This window comes from Pteropus alecto, unplaced genomic scaffold, assembly GCF_000325575.1.
Source record: "Pteropus alecto unplaced genomic scaffold, ASM32557v1 scaffold20, whole genome shotgun sequence".
NCBI classification, from domain to species: domain Eukaryota; kingdom Metazoa; phylum Chordata; class Mammalia; order Chiroptera; family Pteropodidae; genus Pteropus; species Pteropus alecto.
In genome coordinates, this window is record NW_006436298.1 from 14,136,375 (window position 1) to 14,157,243 (window position 20,869).

The 20,869-nt window shown below is 41.4% G+C and overlaps 1 protein-coding gene across 1 annotated transcript in view; it reads left to right on the top strand.

Moving 5' to 3' along the window:
* Window positions 1–20,869, top strand: part of RASGRF2 (Ras protein specific guanine nucleotide releasing factor 2) — a 209,875-nt gene that overhangs the window by 183,223 nt on the left and 5,783 nt on the right. The window contains exons 19-23 of the mRNA XM_006913188.1: window positions 7,149–7,261; window positions 13,886–13,946; window positions 14,256–14,359; window positions 16,421–16,505; window positions 19,227–19,424. Coding sequence (XP_006913250.1) covers window positions 7,149–7,261; window positions 13,886–13,946; window positions 14,256–14,359; window positions 16,421–16,505; window positions 19,227–19,424 — 561 coding nt within the window. The remainder of the gene's footprint in view (window positions 1–7,148; window positions 7,262–13,885; window positions 13,947–14,255; window positions 14,360–16,420; window positions 16,506–19,226; window positions 19,425–20,869) is intronic.

Sequence of the window (20,869 nt, forward strand, 5' to 3'; positions counted from 1 at the left end):
GTACACTGATCATCACTCCAGGACCTCGGGCAGCATTAATGCAGGACTGAGTCCTCAGACTGTGCCCTGGGCCAGAGGACTTCCGTCACTTCCGGCTACCTCAGGACTCCAGAGAGCCAGCTTCCCCCTGGGGCATCGACTACTTTGTTCAGGCCCCAAGGTTTTGCCTCATTGTGGCCTTTTCTTTGTGTTCCTCTCCTGCCCGCTCTGCTCCCAGATGCCATCAATCTCTATCTCCTGATATCTCTGCACAGAACTTCTCCCTGAGTGAACGTCAGATGTTCTACTTCTACCCCATTCCCGTGACTCCGAGTCTCCCTTCTCCATGGGGAAAAGGATGATGTACAGTTTGCCCGTCAGCTTTCTTTATCCATCTTTTTCCCTCTTGTGGATCAGGGCGTGGAGAACAAAGTATAACTATAGACAACTTTCTAGTCTTCTCCTAAGGCTTATATTTGAGTTGAACTCAAAGATGATGACGATGACGATGACGATGATGATGATGATGATGATGATGATGATTTTGCCATATGGCCTTCATTAACTAGGAAAAAAATCAGGATTAAAAGCAGACCCTTCCAAACTTTTTTTTTTTGCCCTCCAATCTTTGTCATTGTCTTGAAAGGTATAATCCATATCAATTAACCGCCTATCTAGAAACCAATGGAAAGCACAGCATCTGGAAAAAATTATCTTTTTCTGATAAATGCTTCTTCTTCTTGCTTACTCTTTTGAGGCTTAAAGATGTAAGCATGGGAGCTATCTGATTTCGAGGTTGTGGGGCAGTATTTAAAATTCTTATAAGCACAGCTGTTCAGGTCTAGAGGCTGAATTTTAGCAAGTCATTCAAATGCAGAGTCATTTGCTAGAGAATGATCGAATAAATCATCTTCATGGTTTTTCCCTTCTTGCTGAGTTGGTGTCATTCATTGCCATTTGCCTCTTCCCAGTTATTTTTGTTCTAACATATCTTCCACATTTTGCATTGTGCCTTCTCCTGGTAGCCTCCCACTTCACATCTGCTAAAATAATTTCCCAAACTAAGAACAGTTAGGTCGCTTATTGCCACTTGTCGCAAAGTCAAGTACCCTACCCACGAACTTCTGTCCATCAGTCAACAAATGTTTGAGAGCCCACCAGGATCACCTGTGCTTACCAAATTTGCGGGTTAATTATATCTGGGTTTTACTGCCTTTTCCTGGTACATAAGCTCTTAGATGATAGTCAGGTACACATTTCCTATATATTGTTTCTCTTTGAAGATTCTAGAACCTTATGAATAATTAATAACTAGTAAGTGTTGAACAGGTATTAGAAAGTTTAGAATTACTATAGTATTGCTTGTAGGGTTTCATACCAAACTTAATTCCTTTCCTTGTTTTTCAATTAGGCTGTTCTTTCTGTAGTGGCAAACAAAGAGGCTTTTAAAATATTTTCGTAGTTAGGTGATGGGAAATGCTGGAAAACCCTGCCTTTCACGCTCCCAGTGAGAAACCTTGATTCAGAGTCAAGATTGTCCAGAGGTGATGAGAAGGCCGGCATTACAGGGGTGGTGGTGGGTAGACAAGGCCGAGTAGGTGCTCTGCAGGGTCTCTGCCAGATTTTAGCCAGCACAATCTCCCCTGTGATTGGGTTGTGCTATTAAAGTTCTGAATAAGGTTCCCCTCCTCAAAAGAGCTGAAAACCACACTGGTATTGAGGCTTGTTATCTCTATAGTTTATTAAAACGAGGAATCCAGAGGAATGCTTCCTGGAGCTGTCAGGAGTGATTTGCATAGATCTTGGGAGGATCACTCAGCATCTTTGCCCAGTTTCCCAGTTGATAAAATGGCCCCAGATCTAACCTAAATCTATACCGCAATTTACATTAAATTCTTCATCTTCTGTAGTCAAGACAGAAAACAGTAGCATGCTTTTCATTTTCTTGAAAATCTTTAAGTCAAATCCCAGGCTCTTATTTTTGAGCCTAAATCCCTTCTTTATGAGCCCAGGTTTTAAAATTATTTATATGATTTTACTCCCCTCTGCAGTATCTCCACTTTCCTTTTAAAAACTCTGGCCACTGCTAGGAATACACTGTACTGATTACACCGAGAAAATTACTTTCATAATTCTCTTTACCCTCAAACGGTGTTTATTGAATCAGATTTCCCACTAGAATTCCCTTGGCCATACCTAGTATACTACTAATGATTACTCTGCTTTCCTGAAAGAATGAATGTAATTTCCAAGATACCTAAACTATCACCAGGGATTAGTTTTAAAGTGCTGGAGAATCTGATTTATTGCCTCACAGATTATTTTTCTGTTGCAGGATTTAGTCTTATTAATACAGACCTAAGCATCAAGATCTCTATCTCAAATGGTTGTTAGTATAGGTGAGAAATAGTTCTAGGCAGCATGGTAACCAGCTACTGTTTGATGTGTCTTTCAGCCCAAGGCACCAGCACTAAATCACTGATAGCTGCTTTTTCTGGAGAGTCTCTGTGGTATAGCAATTAAACACTCAAGCTTCAGCCAACACTTACTGGGTTTGAGTCCTGGGCCTGCCACTTGCTACAACTTGGGACAAGATACTTAAGAGTCTTCGTACCTTGACTTCCTTGCATGTAAAATGGGAATAATAATGATTATAACTATGTTGCTCTTGAGGGTTGAATTAGATAATACAGTTATTAAAGTATCACCTAGCATGTGGCAAATTCTCAGTAAGTCTTAGTTATAATAATTGCCCTAGGAGTTGTTCTAACCTAGGGGAAATACTGACTTTCTAAACATTTATGAATGTATTTGAGTAGCATCGATAAAATCTTGGTAAAATATCCTCATCTCACAATATCTTATCTCTTGAGGAAGATTCTAACATCATCACTTGGTAACTTGTTTCTAAGCGTTGGTTGTGTGCCACACCTCATTCCTTGACACTTCCTTGAGTTGTCCTCTCTTGGTTAAGGGTTCCCACACCTCCATTTCCAGGCTCAGCCCCCTTCCCATGACTCAGTGAGGCACTACTATGCTTTTGCTTGCATTTAGATGCCCCCGTCTCAAGCTTCTCTCCTTGGATTTCATCGGTTAATCTTTCATTTCTCTACCCATCCACCCAGACTTCCGTTTGCTGCTCTCTGCCTCTCCCCCCAAAACCTTATACATTGAGGTACTCGGTTAATTATAGAAAGAATAAGGGCTATAGTCTCCTTTTAAAAGATTGAAATGTGAACGTTCCACATTTTCTGCACTCTCTGCCTTTGTCAGGCAAGGCGGTTTCTTTTTTCTAATTTCCTGTCTTCTTATCCCTGCTTCATAAATTGGAACACAAAAACTAACCTAAATGAACTGTTGCTATGATAATTTCACTGTACGCCTCAGTTCCTCTTAGTGCCACAGAATTCGCTCCTCTGGAGCAAATAACCTCAGCAGGCAGTTTCCCTATTCAGGGCCCTGCTCCCTCTGCACACAGCCAGAAAGGTGACAACGGCTCCAGAATGGCCATGTACCTCAGGAGCGCCATCTTGTGGGCACCCCGAGTGCTGCCTCTCAGAAGGGGCCTGGAGAAGATCTACTACACTAATAATCTGATTTCCTATTTCAGGGCCTAGAGAAGTGCAGTCAAACATTAGATTCCAGAGAGTTACAAAACAGCTGTCAGGCAGGCTTATTATGAATAACCTACCTCTGTACTTAAACAGGGCAAGTGACTTTTAGCTTCAGATTTCATTTTATTGGGCAGTAGCTAGTATGTTTTTAACACAGACTTTTAAATGGCCAATTCTGCGTTTTACATTCATTAGTAAAAGAGAAAATTCTACATTTTAAGTAGTAGATCAGAGGAGTCAGATGATTTAGTCAGTTTTTGAGGAGTTGTGTTTTGTATGAATTTTTTTTAAAAAAGGCAAAGCCTTGCTACTCCAAGTGTGAGCAGCATCTCTCAGGAGCTCGTTAGAAAAGTAGAATCTCATTCCCCATTCCAGACCTGCTGCATGGGAATCCGTGGTGATTCACGGGCACCTGACGGTTTGACAAGGGCAGGCGTAAAGGACTCTTCTCGAGTCACCTGGAAGACCTGTGTTCTCGTCCCCACGCTACCACCCCTTCCATGTCTCCTCTCAGCCCAGTGGTACCTGGAGAGATGAGATCATGGTTTCTGCCTGGTCTGTCCCTGGGTCAGCGGAGGAAGAACTGAAATCCTATACAGGAAGTTACTTTGGACAGGATAAAAACCTGCGCAAATGTAAAGGAAAACTACGAGTGAGAATTTTTACATTTCATAACAGCCATCATTAGGTAATCTGCTTCATGTTAGATGTGTCATCAGCAGAGCAAATATTCCCCTGTAGCCATTTATCATGCTTCAATTCTGGGCAGATTTCACCAATTTTTCAAAGGTGTCTCTCAAGCTAGTCTTCCCAGAGCTCAGAATAATAAAATTATATTCTGTTTTCCTTAACCAGACCTTCCACACAACTTACCTTCCTAGGGTCTCAGAAGCAGTCCCCCTGTTGAGCCCAGGATGAAGCACTGTAAGTACTTAATGGTGCTTGTTGATTAAACCACTAATTAGCCCTCAGCAAGGTCCAAACACTGGCCTGATGTCCTTCACACTAATCCATTTATGCTAATCAGATTATTTACATCATTAGAGACTCCTAAAGGAGGATGCAGGTTATCTCGCTAATAAATATAAAATATTCATTAAGAAAACAGACTCCCGGTGGCTGATAAGTCCTTTTGTAGTGCACAAAGATTGAAATATAGGTGATATCATTAACTGTTTACAAACATTATTCCCTTTACCTCGAAATGGGGGAGAGGGTGGGACCAAGTGAAAAACAGCAAGGTATTGCTATCTTCTTGCATATATTTTAAAAGAAAAGTGAACAGATAAGAAGCTGTTAGTCAATATGGGTGAAATTTTAGGAAAATATTTTAAGGCCTAAGATTGATAAGCGATATTAATATCTGTGTTGCCCTGGGCCCCAGTGCTTCCCATTCCCAAAGAAATGGTACTGATTGTCAAAAGGTGAGAGTGAAATAGTAAGAAAAATTGATTACACAGTTCTGACAAAAATATTCAGTCCAAATTAGGTTAGACTTCTGCATTGTCTGCAATTTGTGAAATTATAGACCTTTATGCCCCTAGTTTACTAGATATAATAAAAGCATGTTTTTTAAAATTAGATTTGTTGCAATTAGTATTGCTCTCTCTAATCATTTAAAAGAATCGAGGATCAGTGCTTCACAATCACTTAAAGTTAAAATGCAGGAGGAGAAACACACTCACGACTGCGCGTACTGAGTAAGATCCTTGAAAACAACCTTTGCGGCATTCAGTTCATCTCTGAATACCTGACAATCCCAGCTCGCTGCCTGTTGGTGTTTTATAGGAATGCATTTAATAAAGAGTGCAAGAACTACAACTTCTTAATTTTTTTAACTTCTTAAAAATTTTCAAATCCAGAGAAAAATGCCAGAACATTAATAAAAGTACCCCGATACACACCTGGAGTTGCTAGTAGTTAACATATTGACCACATTTGTGTTCTCCCTCCCTTTCTTGCACATTCTCTCTTTCTGTACTCCTTCCAACCCCAAACCCCCGCCCCCAAAGAACCAAGGACCTGCTCTTAAATAGCCTCACTAAGTGATCAAATTCAGGAAAATTTTAACATCGATAGAATGCTCTCTGTTAGTACCTGGTCCAGACTCGATTTTTGCCAGTTGTCCCAGTAATACCCTTTATAGCATTTCCCCCTTGGTCCCAGATCTGATACAGGTTCACAAGTTATGATTAGCTGTGGTCCCGATGGTGTCCTTTAAACTGGGACAGCGCCTCAGGTTTTTATTTTCTTTCACGACATTAACATTCTTGAAGAGTACAGGTCAGTGCTTCCTCAAAAGGCAAGTGTGAAATTATGCATTTGGGACAAAAATACTAAGTGATGATTCTTCACAGAGTATCTCATTGGTAGGTACATGGTGTTGATTAGTTCCGTGGTTGGGGATGGTAACTCTGATGACACGGTTAAGGTGGTGTCTCCAGAGTCTCCCTTCGTAATTAATAAGTAATTTCTGGTGGTGTGTGGGGCGGGGGGAGGGGTACTCTGACACTATTAATTGCTTTCCAATAAATTTCACCATTTTTATTCATGACCCTTGCCTGATCAGTTATTACTGCTTTGGTTGAAAATGGTGACTTTCTAACTCTCTTATTCCTTTGCATTTATTAGTTGGAATTCCACTATACAAAACAGTTTTCTCTTCCACCATCTTTATGTATTTACCGATTGATATGTTTGTGAGCATCAGTAGGGACTTGTAGGTAGTTTTGATTTGGTTGGTTATTACTTATTATTCTAATTTTCATTTTTATGCTGAAATTGTTCACACTTTGCCCAGTGGGTTCCACTTCAATCTCACTCCTTTGTTGGTTTGACACAGCCCCATCAGTTTGTGCAGTTCGTTTGTTCTTTTTTAATTAATTAATTTATTTTTTACTTGAAGAAATGATTTAAATATTTTTTTGCCCCTATCAACATCCCCCCTCCTCCCTACCCTCTGGTAACCACTAGTCTATTGTCCATGTCCATGAGAGGTTCATTTATTCTTTAGCCCTTAGCATATCTATATTGAAGTTCTGCATTCAAGTCACTGCCCAAATGACAGATTTTATTTGCAACTTTTTTTTTTTGAGCTATTGCTATGCCCCAGTTATTGATCTTACTCATGGTCCAGTGGTCTAGATAATTAAATCAGCCCTTACAATATGGTAAGTTATGACAGAGGGCACTGTGAAACACAAAAGCAAAGCACAGAAGTGTCAGCCAAAGAAGGCCCCTGGGAAAGAATATATCACCTCCTGGACCTGAAAGATCAATACAAATAAAAGTGGAGAGAAAGCATAGTGTTCCAGGCTAAGGAAAGCACATATCTCTTTAAGGAATTCCTACTCCCTGGAGAGCCTGTCAGAAACACCAGCAACGGGGCCCCATCTGAAACCAGTTAAATCAGAATCTCTGGAGGCATGTCTAGGGTCCACACATTTTATTCACCATACGTAGCTTCTAGACAATTTATCACAAGGAACATTGTCACATATCATGGAGCCAAACACTTCAAAATTAAAATTTAAAAAGACCCATTTTATCTTACAGGATTTTGAACTCAACAATGAACTAAAGATGAACGTCCTAAATTTGCTAGAAGAAGTTTTGCGAGACCCAGACCTTCTTCCCCAAGAAAGGAAAGCCACAGCGAATATCCTGAGGTAAAGGCAATTGCAGGTGCCTATTAATGACATTGTTTGATTTGTGCTATGTTCATAGAAAATAAGATCCTATCGAACCTGAGGGATATATCTTAGACTCCTGTGGGCAGCAAGGGTTCCATTCTCATTGGTAGAGTGTTTACCTATCACCTTCATTTTCCTACTGCCTCAGGAAGATGTTGCACTGGGCAACATAACTTGTGTGATGTGCCATTGCTCCTATTTGTGTGTGCAGACAGTGCTTTACTGTAGAACCAAAAGCCAAAAGGAAGGAAGCCTTAAGAATCCTTTCGGAGAGATTGGCAAGCATTGGCAGATAGATTTTTTTTCCTCACGTGGGTTCTAATTGTTTATCATAAGCCTGTATTTATGAGCAGGGTGGTAGCGTTTCTGTGAGAGTCTTGTGCACCTGGCTTGTGGTACTCTAGACTAGTTACACATTTTCTTTGGGTTGTTTCACTGGTCCTAGACCAATTATTGTCACCATCCCAGGTTGGAATTTTCACATCATGTGGGTGGTATAAATTTAGACTCCTCCTTCTCCCCCCTATCCCTGCCCCCCCACCACACATACATTTCCCATTAGAGACTTGTTTGTGTCTGCCCACTCAACATCCAAGCAGGTAACAAGAAGCTTTCTTGTAGCTTCTTGAACTGATGGGTGAATCTTTTTCTAGTTTACTCTACATAAGGAGGGTAGCCATCAGTGCAGACATTTTAGTTATAGCTTTCCACCTCACTCACAGCTCTGTGGTCTGTCTCTGCTTGGCGGTGGGAAGCCCAGCATCTATCTGCTGGGACATGGTACTCCTCCACTATTCTGACTTCTAGTTCCCTCTTCATTTGCAACCTCTAGAAAGAATCTTTCTTCTAAGCTTCACTGTTTTGTTTCTTTGTTATTCAGATGTTTGTGTGTGGAGGGGAGTACACTTTAGCTCAGTCCACCATCTTTTTTGGAAGTCCCTTCCAATTCAACAATGCCAGATGTGGGTCTATAACGTTTTAACAACTAGCCCATAAGGCATTCTTAGCTCCATTGGCTCAAGATCTCATAGCTAGCCTCTTTTTTGATCTAGGAACTGTAACAGTTGAATCCTGTCCTAAACCCCCACTCCAAAAATATGTCAAAGTCCTACTCCCTAGCACCTCAGAATGTGACCTTATTTGGAAATGGGGCCATCACAGATATAATTCGTTAAGACAAGGTCATTCTGGAGTAGGGCGGACCCCTAATCCAACATGGCTGGTGTTCTTATGTGAAGACAGAAACACAGAGAGAATGCCATGTGAACATCAAGCAGAGATTGGAGTTACGTAGCTGCAAACCAAGGAATGCCAATGATTGCAGGCAAACCACGGAAAGCTAGGAAGAGGCAAGAAGGGATTCCTTCACAGGTTTCAAGGAGCATCGATCACACTGATGACCCTTAGTTTTGGACATCTAGCCTCCCAAACCATAAAACAATAAATTTCTGTTGTTTTAAGCAGCCTAATTAATGGTTCTTTGTTAGTGCAACCTTGGGAAACTATTAAGGGCCTTCTTTACTTTTTCCATTCTATGAAAACATCTGAGTAAGCTCAGGGATTCTGTTACTATGTCTATTTTCAGATTTTAAAAATTATAAATACATTTTCAGATAAAACCTGGTTTCAGTAGTTTTATCTGTGAGCAATTACTGTTCCTTTTCTGTTCATATGAACAATTTATTATACTCTTTGTATTTAAAATATTTACATTTTAAAACTTTGTTCTAGGAGTTTGTGCCCTCAGACATTTGACTGGATAGCTGTCGGGGAAATGAGGCTGTTCAGGCTGGGAAAGACTGTCAGGATTGGCAGATATAAAGCCCTCATGTTGCCCAGCCCCTCACAACTCCCGTGCCAGACATTACCAATCAATCCCGAAAGCTTCCTGGCTGTACCAATAAATGCAGAATTCAGTTGACTGACACTACTAGTTAATTGAAGTTGGCACTTAAGGTGATTCCTATTTATCATCCCAGATTTTTCTTATTAATCAGGCTTAAGATGTGCAAATTCTCTTTGTCGAAAAAATGACCTAAGACTTTGAGGTGTCAGATCAATAAGGAATAGAAATTTCAGTAGATGACACAGCCTGGTAGTATATCACCGAGAGCAGACCCTGATTCTAACTTTTGCAGAGTGTCCCAGCTTTAAGTCTTAGCTCAGCCACTTGCAGCTATCAAGTTTCTTAATCCACTCTAAACCTCAGTTTCTTTGTTATAAAATGGGGCTAATAGTACCTATGTCATTGGGTTGTTGTGAAGATTTCACGATATATGTGTAAGAGGTTAACACAATGCCTGAAATATAATAACCACTCGCATTACAGCTACACTTGTTATTACTATTACTAATACTATTATTGTTATTATTATTATTAGAAAGCACTGAGAGTAGCTCTTGGGAAAAAGTTTCTGCCATCCAGGTGATATGGCCTAAGTAAAAGCAGAGTAGATCTTAGTCGAACTCAACTTTCCTTGGGCTTCATCACCTTGTCTGTACAAAAGAGATTATAATAACATTAAACCCCAATTTAATATTGCACAACAATGTGAATGCAATAAAAAACTTTAAATGGATGAATGGTTTGTTATGTGATTTATATCTCAATATAGTTGTTACAATAAAAAAATAAACCTACAGTCATAACCCACTTACTGCTTTTTGTAAAAGAAAAAAAGTCAAGAAACAAAACAAAAAAAGCAATTTCACTGATGGATTACCCCCAGCTGTGCACCCAGAATTCTAGTCCCTTGCAAAGTCTTCCCGAAGCTTTCTAACTAAAAGTCCCAAGAAATCTGCTCAGGAACAAACCCAAGCATTTTTCAAGTTCACCGTCCCCAGGCCACTTGAAGGAGAGACCTTTTCAGTGCCACCATTATTTCTGTTGAGAATGCTGCCTGATGGTTTTCTGAAACTACCATTTCCCTACCAAAAAACTGAGAAAGATACTACTTGCCCCCATCTCTGTGCCATCTGGGCCCCAGAGCAGTCTCACTCAACCCAGAGCCTCAGTCTCTGATGAAAACAGCTCCTGGTTCCACATCTCTTGCCATAAGAATTCAAAACCCACCCAGCAGATCCAAGTAGGGGTTGGCAGCATAGTGTTACACCACCTTATCCATTCTCCCACCTCTGACCATCTTTCTTCTTGTGAAGCCAAACCAAAACAAAAGTTTTTGTTTAGCCCTAAGCATATCAACCAAAGCGGACACACATCTCTAGGGTCACCAGCCCATTAGCTGAGCAGACAGCCGGATCCTGAGTCCCAGTTTGGGTCAGCTAGGTCTCTGGGGCACTAACTTATCTTTCCAACAAGCCAGTGAGTCCATTTGTGCAAAAAAAAAAAAAAAAAAATCCAGGTGCAAGGAAATTATTGATTCTTGATTGAATTTCCCCTGCCAGGTAATTCATTCTACCTGTGCTATGTGTAGGAGTCCCGTTCTTGGCATATAAGAATGTGATTATAGGAGGAATAAATAATACATTAAGTTTTTAGGGTTTTTGATAACTTGCCATATCAGATATTTATGTTTATATGTATGAAATATATATATTTATATTTTTTTAAAATCATGTCAGAATGATTAGAAAGTAGAGGAGGAAGTAAGACCTAGATATAACCATCAACTAAAGGAATGCCATCCTTTAGAAGTCTCCATGGAAAGAGAAATTGTGGAGTATATGGGGAAGAAATAGAAATCAAAAGGATTATTTAACAACCCTGAAAATTATAACGATTTTCTTGTTAGTTTATTTCTTAATTTGGAAACAAACAAGAAATGATTTCCAGCCAAGGCCAGGAGATTTTAGTATTAAAGATTTCTATACATTTATGGACATCTGCCTTTTTTTTTTTTAATGTAGCAGAGCATAGGTAGCAATGGGCTCAAGTAAGCCTAAAGAGAATAAAAGCCATGCTTGGCGGATCCCAGAAGGTGAAGCGACAGAAAGTTAAACCATTCACAAGGTGAGAAGGAGCAGAGTCTGGGGCAGGCCATGCCATGGGCACGAGCCAGCCAGTTGCAGCAGCACGCAAGCGGCCCAGAGACTCAACTGGAATGAGTTCGGGTTATAAAAAGAGGACCTGGCCCAGAGAGGACCAGTTCAGGGACAGAGGCCGGTTGCTCCTGGCTGTTTTGAAGACTACCTGGTTTCTATATTTGAAGGAGGTATTTTCCAGTCACAGAACTTGGATAATCCTATTTCCTTTTGAGTTTTTTAAATCTGGTGTTTGGTTATAAATGCAAGAATATTAAACTAATCATACTGACTGATTGATGTGTGGGAAACCCAGGATCCTGGAGTATTCATCAAAACTTTAAGGCAGTCAGAACACTAAAAGCAAATCCATCCTCTCTTGGAACTGGACCAGAGGTAGAGGGGACTTCACATCTACAGGGAACATTTCTGGATATACCTCCCAGTGAATCTGAGTTATGATTGCAAGAGATAAAAACATCATGTTGTGGTTAAATGTAGTCCTGACATTAGAGATTTTTATGCATTCAAGTCATATAACAGTGAGCTGTAAACATAAAGCATGTATTTAAACATATATTACATGATTACAGTAAAGTGAAAGCTTTCTGTGATAAACCATCTCTGCCACACAGTCTCACATGGGGTTACTTTAAGCTTAATTGGCATAGGTAGTTTGTTGCCTTGTTTGTCAATAAAGACCTCTGCTCAAGACTTTTATACTTCTAAAATTCTGCCCCCCTCCAACATTGTCTGACTAGCTGGCTTCTGAATCTATGCAGTGTAGTTCTGTTAGACAACTAACATGCCACAAAACAAAAAGAAACAATGACTTCTTGGAATGTCAACTGGAATGAGTTCGGGTTATAAAAAGAGGACCTCCCCTCAAACCTCACAAAGCTCCAAACAGCATCAGTAGGCTCTTATGAAGAGAGAAATTGTTAAATAACTTAGTGGGACCAGAATGTATCTTGGAACATTAGGGTAAGATCATTGAGGAGAGGAACATTTGATAGGAGCTAACTAATTTCTTGACCATTTCTTTCCAAGGGAATGATATTGTCCAACCCCATAAAAAAGGTCTTTTTTGCGGGTACACATAGTTTTGTGGCCACTGATCTCTCTCCAGCAACCTGGACTACAGTGGAAAGAATGACAAACACTTTAGGAAAGAGTTACTTTTATCCCGTGTGTAATCCAGAAGTGTGATTTAATGGTCTTTGGAGAAAGAGTTGTGTTTATGTATTTTTTCCTCACCTTAATCTGCCCTGCAACCATATGAGGACAATTTCTTTCTGCTCACAAATTATAGGGCTAATTGTTGACACGAGGACTGCCCCTCCTATAATCTAAAAGGACTCTGGTTCCTGTTAAACAGCAGAGAGCCTTTGTAACAGGGGAGGAAGATAGAGGAAAGGGAATTGATGTGTGTTCTATGCTGGACCCTTGAAAAGCTGCCTCCCATAAGTCTACTTAAGATAAGCAGGAGTAGCAGGAGAGCATAGTCGGGTCAAACTCTGGGCAAGTTAGTTGATTTCTTTGAGCTTTTGTTTTCTCGTCTGTAATACAGGATGATGATGCTTACTTTGAAGGGACTTTTTATGATCCAAGAGCTAATGTATGTCAGATGTGTAACACATGCCTGGCATGTCACGGGCATACAGTAACCCATTTCTGTTGATTTTGTATTTTGGATGGTGGTAGTTTTGTTTTAATACACTCAAAACACAACAGAACATCACATCATTATTTCTTTTGAACCCAGCTTCCTCCAGCAAACAGGCTACGTGGTTTGGAACTGTTTAAACATTTTAATATTTTAATATGTGGTTGTGCTTTCATTTTGGAAAACTTAAAATGCTTGCCTCAGATGGCAAGTTATATAATCAGTATAATTCTGGACTCTGGACTTCTGTTGGACATGACGTATCACTCCCACTCTGAAACCAGTACCCACTTCAGTATTAATTATCTTATGTATTCATTCATTCATCACTTACCAAAAAAAAATTTGCTGAGAGCTGAATAATGCCATATGTGGGGATGCAGTACCAAATCTCAGGAAAATTCATCTGGGAAGCAAGGGGGAAGAGTTTACCTGCTGTCTTCTGCCTCATGTTGAGCTCCCCTGAGCTTCTGGCCTACGTATGAGTGGGGAAGGGGTGACTCTGCCTCTTCTACTTCAGCATCAATAAGGGAGGGTCAGGGTAGGAAACAGAGGAGCACGGATGGGGCACTCAGGCCTCTTAGAATCTCTGACTGACAGTGCCGCAGGATGCCCGATTTCATGGCGTATTTCCTCTTGGTAACATAGAGCGCACTAGATCACCCTCAGGTTCACTTCAGCGACGTGTGTTTTATTTACAGCCTGTACATAACAAATTGGCTCCTTGCTATAAGTCAGCTCTCTTGATGATCCTCCTGTGCCTTTACCATGTGTGATTTTGTTTCCTTGACCACCTGTCTCCAGCCCATGGCTCCACAGCCTCCAGCACAGCCTCACAGACCCAAACCCTCTGACTTTTCACCCAGGGAACACTGAACTGCATTTTGTCATTTTATCCTTGGCATGTCCTTTTTTTTTTTTTTTCATGGAGGATATTTTGATTTTTTTTTTAGGGCTCTTTCACAAGATGATCAAGATGATATCCACCTAAAATTAGAGGATATAATTCAATTGGTAAGTTCAGCCATCGTCTTACCCAGCACAGTTATGTGCAAACTACCTCTCAAAGGCAAGCAACGTGCTGGCGACTGATAACTGAGTGCTTGGCCATCTGTTCGTTCTATCGACGAAGCTCTGTAGGATGAACCAAATTTGGCATGGGGTTTGACAGTTGGTCCATGACATTGATGTTGGCTGACAGTTCTGAGCTTTCCACCATTTTCTTCATAACTAGAATCTTTGATGGACTTTGTACTTCAGCAACTGCAGTGAGCAGGCAGGAGCCTCTCTCCTGTGTTTCATTTCCCCCCTCATCTCTTGCAGATGGACTGTTCGAAGGCCGAGTGCTTCGAGACCTTGTCAGCCATGGAGCTGGCTGAGCAGATCACCCTCCTGGATCACATCATTTTCAGAAGCATTCCCTACGAGTGAGTGCTACCCTCACAGCTGCAGACCCCTCTCAGGCAGGAATAGCCGGCTTAGAGTTGACATTATTCCTAAGGCAGATGTGTGTGCAGAGGTGTGAGTCTTAATCTTAAAATGATTTCCTTCCACCAAATGTCTTTTGGTTCCAGTTTATGTTGGAAATATTGATTTGGGAACATTGGGGACTCTCAAGATGGTTACTCTTGTGTTTCTGTATGTACCACGATTACCAGAGGTTGGAAATTTCTCTTTACTCTCATATCTTTGCATTACAGAAACTTCAGTACGGCTGTAACTGTGGCTCTCAAATTTCAGTGTGCCTAAAATCATTTGGGAAATGTGTTAAAAATTTCCATTCCCAGATACCTCCCTCAAAGATTCTGATTCCAGCAGGTTTGAGGCCCAGGAAACTATTTTCAATGAGGTAATTCTGGGTGTTCCGAAACTTCAAGAAAGACTGATCTTCAGTAAATTCTGTAAATTCTCCTCCCCACTTGCATAAATCAAGTATTGCTGAGCTTTGAGACAACAGACTCATCATACAGCCTTTTAATTTCCTCTGCATAGAGTAAGGGGAGGCTCTTTAAGGCCCCTCCCAGCCGTCATATTCGGAAGCCCACAAACAAGGCCTTTGTTTGGACAAATGGCAACTGTTGGCACATGTCCTCTATGAACTGAAAACTCAATTGAAGATAAGGGAGGGGCTGGGCAAGGGACATGAACATGTCGTCTATAGAGAAGAGGACATCTATGAGGATGGAGGGTCAGGCATGGCAGGGTGGATGATCAAAGGGTGGCTAGAGGATGAGAGCTATAGCTCTGTCAGAGAGGCATAAGAGGCAGAGTCGGAGGATGCCTCTGCAGACTTTTGTGTATTTTATCTTCTGTCCCTTCCCCTCTTCCAGCACTTATAGACTAATCCATGAACGTGAAAGAAATGAAATAAAATAGGAATGTGGCCCATTGGCCACATCAGCAAACCCAGTGACTGTTCAAAGATTTGAGTTAGGAAGCACAGCACCTCTTCCCCCCGCACCTCCTAACTACCCTTCAGTGCAGTGAGGATTCAGGAAGGGGTCGAGTGTGACCTTAGTGGAGGAGGAGAAAGAGCAACGCCTGAACCTTCGTGGTGGCCCTTGGTGTGGCTCTTCCTGGGACCCTCCCCACCTCTCCTCCCTGTCCCCTTTGTGCTGGTGTGAACATCTACCAATTATTTTCACCTGTGGAATTGGCACACCTTTATGTCCAACAGCCTCGCAGGATGGGAGCAGTACCGCCAACAGTAGGGAACAAAGAAACTTGCACAGGGACTCAGTCAATTAAAAATAGTCAGAGTAATTTTATTTCAAGTTATTTTTTGTAATGGCTACATAAAATAATTCCTATATGCTCCATCTTGATCGTCCATCACTTGCTGTTATCTGGTGATCTGCTCATGGGTGAGGTGAAGGAGCAGAGGGATGTTATTTAGAAGACAGACTTTTGGCCAGGCAGAGGTCTCAGCACTGGAACCGACTTCATTGTGTGATGGTCTGTAAAGTGGTAACAAGGCGTGTGTTTATTCAGCCCTTACCACAGTGCACTGTTCTGGGCTCTGGGGTGAATAAAGGAGAGCCACTGCCCACGGACATTTGCCTGGAGAATGTCAGAACATGGAAGGGGAAAACACGCTGTTCTTGGTTAACAGTTTTGATAGCGATGGATTTTTTTGGACCTTCTACTAAGGCTTCCATTTTTTTAAAAACCGATCCAAGGAAAATCATCTTGGTTTCTGAATTAGTGTTTAACCTCTTTATTCCTCTTGTGTTGGTCATTGTTTTTCAACTTCAGAGAAACTTTTATAATGATCTTAACAGGGACAAAGTTGGAAACTGAAAAATCTTTTACTCTTTGAAGTGGTGAAATTCTAGAGTTGAGCTAAAATTCATTTGAGATTATCAGCAGCAGCAGGTGTTGGGCAATGTCAAGTTTAATGTATGTAATATTAAAAATAATTATTCACACCAATAGTTGACCATTTAAAAATAATTTAAGTGATTTTATATTTTGCTTTGTACTTTCAGAGAGTTTCTTGGGCAGGGGTGGATGAAGCTGGATAAAAATGAAAGAACACCTTACATTATGAAAACCAGCCAACACTTCAATGATGTGAGTAACTATAAAAACCTTGGGCGTGCTATGGGAAGATGAATATCAGGGTCTTAAGACTCCTTCTCTACAGTAAAGCTACCCACATTTAAGACAGAACTGATAGAATGTTAAAGACATGTTTAAATCTCCTCTAAGAGCTCACAGTGATGTCATAATTTCCAGTTAACTTCCAGATGCAGGAGGTTCACTTTGGATGGTACTCAGGTCTGGTAAGTGCTCAACAATGCATAGATTGTGTTATTATTTTCATCAAAAGCATCGTTACCTTGCGGTCATAGATTGTCCAGTTCTAACAAAATAAATAGCACCTGTGTCGCTGGCCCCAGGTAGTGCTGGTAACAGTAACGTTGGGTTAATGCAGCTCCTCCTCCTCATTACTGAACGTTCAGCTCAAATTACATCCCAGGGTTGGAAGGGACCTCTTTGAACATAGTTACAGTGCTGCTGTGTGCAGTGGTGACCAGCTGTCGGTCCATCTCTCCACTCTGCTTTTCTCCAGCAGTGAGATGGAGCTGCTTTATACCCACCACCTCCTACTTTGTTCTATTCTGCTGGTCTTCGTCTTGTAATAGATCCACGGATGTGGGAGTGTCTTCAGGCCTATTCAGGCAACAGGAAGCTTCTTTTGCAGTTCCACTAAACTACAGTAAAAGCAATAGTGATTTTTTTTTTTTGGAAAAAAAGACTACCAGGAATCCCTAAGGTAAATTAATAAGTCATTTAGAAGCAAAATACAAAACAGTGTATATTCCCAAGATGGTGCTTTTGTACAGAGTACTTGCAGAGTTCTTATGTGCTGACTGAATGTTATCACATAGTGATCATCAATGCCACTTCTGCCGAAAGGACAGGACACATGACCCATGTAGGCCACTCTCTGAGAAGCAGAGCCCCTGCTGTGGAAAATAAACCTGTGTTGCCCGCACCATACATACACTTGGGGTATAATGGACACTCAAATCAGAGGTTCAGTCCCAGGCTCCAGACCCACATGTCTCCACTTGGATGGCCACTTGCATTGTGCCCTCAACAGGCTGCAGATGAACTGTCATCAGCACCCCAGACCTGCCAAGCCTGTTTCCTTATCTTATTCTCTGTTCTGAGTCTCAGGTAATGGCCTCCCCACACACTCACTCATCCAAGCACAGAATCTAGAGGTCATCTCTGACCCCATCTTCTCCCTGACCTCCCCTTGCCCCACCAGCATATGAGTGAACTCTAAATCTATATCAGTCTCCCTCCCCCGCACCCCCGCCCGCCCCCGCTGCCATAACTTTGACTTGGCTTTTCACCCTTTTCCTCCAGGAACTCCTAACTCGCCAGCCCCTGCCCTCTCATTTCCCTCCAGCCCACTCATGCAGAGTCACAGGAATAGCTTCTCTGAAAGTCTAATCTAATTATATGACTTTCTTTGACAAAAATCTGTCAAAGTGGCTTTTCCTCACCTTCTAGATACAGCTCCAACTACTCAACCCAGCCTACAAAGGCCCTCCTCACATGTCATCCTTGTCATTCACGACCTCCTGAGCTTCTCAGATGGCTGCTGGTTCCTCCATTATGCCATGCTTTCCACCTCTGTCCCTGGGAAAATGCTCTTCTATCTTGATAGAAAGCTGTAGCTAACTCTGACTCATCCTTTAGAACTCAGTGCAGCCACAACCTCATTCCAGAAGCCTTCTTTATACTAGGCCAGATGCTGCATGCTGCTTGCATTTCATGCAGACTTTGCATTTCACTGTGTGGTATTTACTTTTTTATGTCTGTCCCCCCCGCTCCGCCCCCACATACACACCTTCCCACCTAGCTAGGCTCAGTGCCTTGAGGTCAGGGATGCTGATTTGTCTTTCCATTCCTAAAATCTAAAAGAATGCCTGGTTTATAGTAGATGCACAATACAGAATTTTTAAAATGAATATGCGAAATGATCATTCTGAGGCACTGGCAAGTTTTAAGTACCTAAGGAATCATCAAATAATGCTTATACTCATCAGATTTAGTGTAAAGATATAAGATTAGACCCCATATTCCCTTTGTCAGCAATCAATCCTATTTACCCTTTCCCCTTCCATAATCTAAGTGTTAAGCTTCTTAAGCCGTCTCTTTTTCTCTTGACTTTAACTAGTAGAATTACGGTACTTGGCCTCAAAACTATAGGTCCTTTTAACTACTGGTAGAAAAAAATCAGCCAGATAAAAAGGAGAAAATACTCTCTCTTCCCCTGTGCCAATGTGTTTACGGTTTGAGAGTTGATCAGGTTAGAAATTATTTGATTGAGGGCAAATAATTTCTTTCTCTGTAGTAATTGAGGCTTCCCTGAGCAAATATCCCACACAGTTAGGGGGCGAGGGACAAGAGGCATGTGGAGAGGCCCCCAGAAGTGAAACCCATTATCTGCAAAGGCTTCCGTTCCTCTGGAGTTACCTCATTCTATTCCATTTCCTCAGTAATTGTTGGAAATAACTCCATCAAAATTAGTGATTAATGAAGTCGCTTCTTCCCTCAACAAGCTGATTCCAAATAATGTGTCTTTTCATTCTGAGGATGAACAAGTGCTCATTAGTTTGTTATTGTTAGACTTTAGTCTCTTCAGAACGTTGTCTAAATATGGACCACGCCCTCCATGTCCCTCCGCAGCCTACTTTATTGACATTGTGTAGGTAACTCAGGTGTTTGGCCTTTGGCTCTTAGCCACCTGTCTTGGCTTTCCCATTGTCTCAGATGAGTAACCTGGTGGCTTCCCAGATAATGAATTATGCCGATGTCAGCTCCCGTGCCAATGCAATTGAGAAGTGGGTGGCGGTGGCGGACATTTGCCGATGCCTGCACAACTACAATGGGGTGCTGGAGATCACCTCGGCCTTAAACAGAAGTGCCATCTACAGGCTGAAGAAAACCTGGGCCAAGGTGTCCAAGCAGGTGAGCATCAATGTGCAACCCACCCCGCTGCCGAGAAGAGGAGAGGCTGGGAGACCTGAGCCAAGATAAATATTACTAATTAGGAAATAATTAACTGAAATGAGCAGCTCGGTTGCCAAAGAAAGGTGCCAACGTAAGTGATTACTGTGTTCTTATCACTTAATTGATTCTACTCATGTGCATTTCTAAATAGTTAATTTAGAAGAGAAAATTCAACCCAAAACATTGATTATAGCGTATATGAGGACAACCTCAAACAATGTGATTGACAGTCAGGAGTTGTTTTCTGAATTAGAACACAGTGATTCCAAATGAACACAATGATGTCTAGTGAATCCATTCTTTCTCTCTCAAAGTAAGGGCGCAAATGCCTTCGGGCCAAACCCTAGAGAAAAATGGCCTCGATATTGACCCCTTTCTTTGTCATTTATGTAGTAGATTTAAAGTTTTGGCATGATAACTTAGACGTGCAGAAATAGAACTTTCTTCATTTTCTTTTAATTGGATTCGGCTTGCTCATGCCTATCATTCGGATAACTTCAAAATTCAAATTAAATCATAATTTTTTCCCTGCTTTTTCTCCTGGCTTTCTCCATGGGTGTCAGTGGATGTTGGGGAGGGCCGGCCCCTCCATACTTGTGGGACAGGGTAGTCTGAGAAGCCTCCACCCAGGCATTCGAAGTGCTTCTCCCAGCCAAGCTGCCTGGGTGGGGTGTTACCAAGAATGGGTCATCATCACCCCATTCTCCCATGTTCGTGGAGGAAAGTCCAGACCAATGTTAATAATTGTATTTCTTGGTAAGTATCAGTTATACCTTTCTCAAATTGATGAAGATGATCACAAAAGAAAGGATTTGGAGTAGAGGATATTAGGTGGTCAATAGCCAAGCAATTAAATGTGTGCTTTGACAATCTGGAAATTAACACTCAAAAATATTGATCATGAAACTGTCCTGATGGGAGACTTCTCTTTCAAGGGTGTGCCCTTATCTAACACACGCTTTTCAGTTCTTTAAACGTCTGACTTTCTCATGCTTTGCAATTTTTCTTTTCTACACATTTTCCTATCTTTTTGGCTAAATGAGTAAGCATAGTCACTTTCTCTTATCCACGTGTTGTTGTTCTTCTCCTCCTCCTCCTCCTCCTCCTCCTCCTTCTTCTTCCTCTTCCTCTTCCTCTTCCTCCTCCTCCTCCTCCTCCTCCTCCTCCTCCTCCTCATTCTTTGAATAACAACCATCCTAATAGATGTAAAGGGGTACCTCATTGTGGTTTTGATTTGCATTTCCCTAATTATTTGTAATGTTGAGCATCTTTTTGACTGCTTATTGGCTATCCATATAAATTCTTTGGAGAAATGTTTGCTTAAGTCCTTTGCCCATTCCTAAGTTGATTATTTATTTTCTTGTTGTTGAGTTGTAGGAGTTCTTTCTATATTCTGGCTCTTA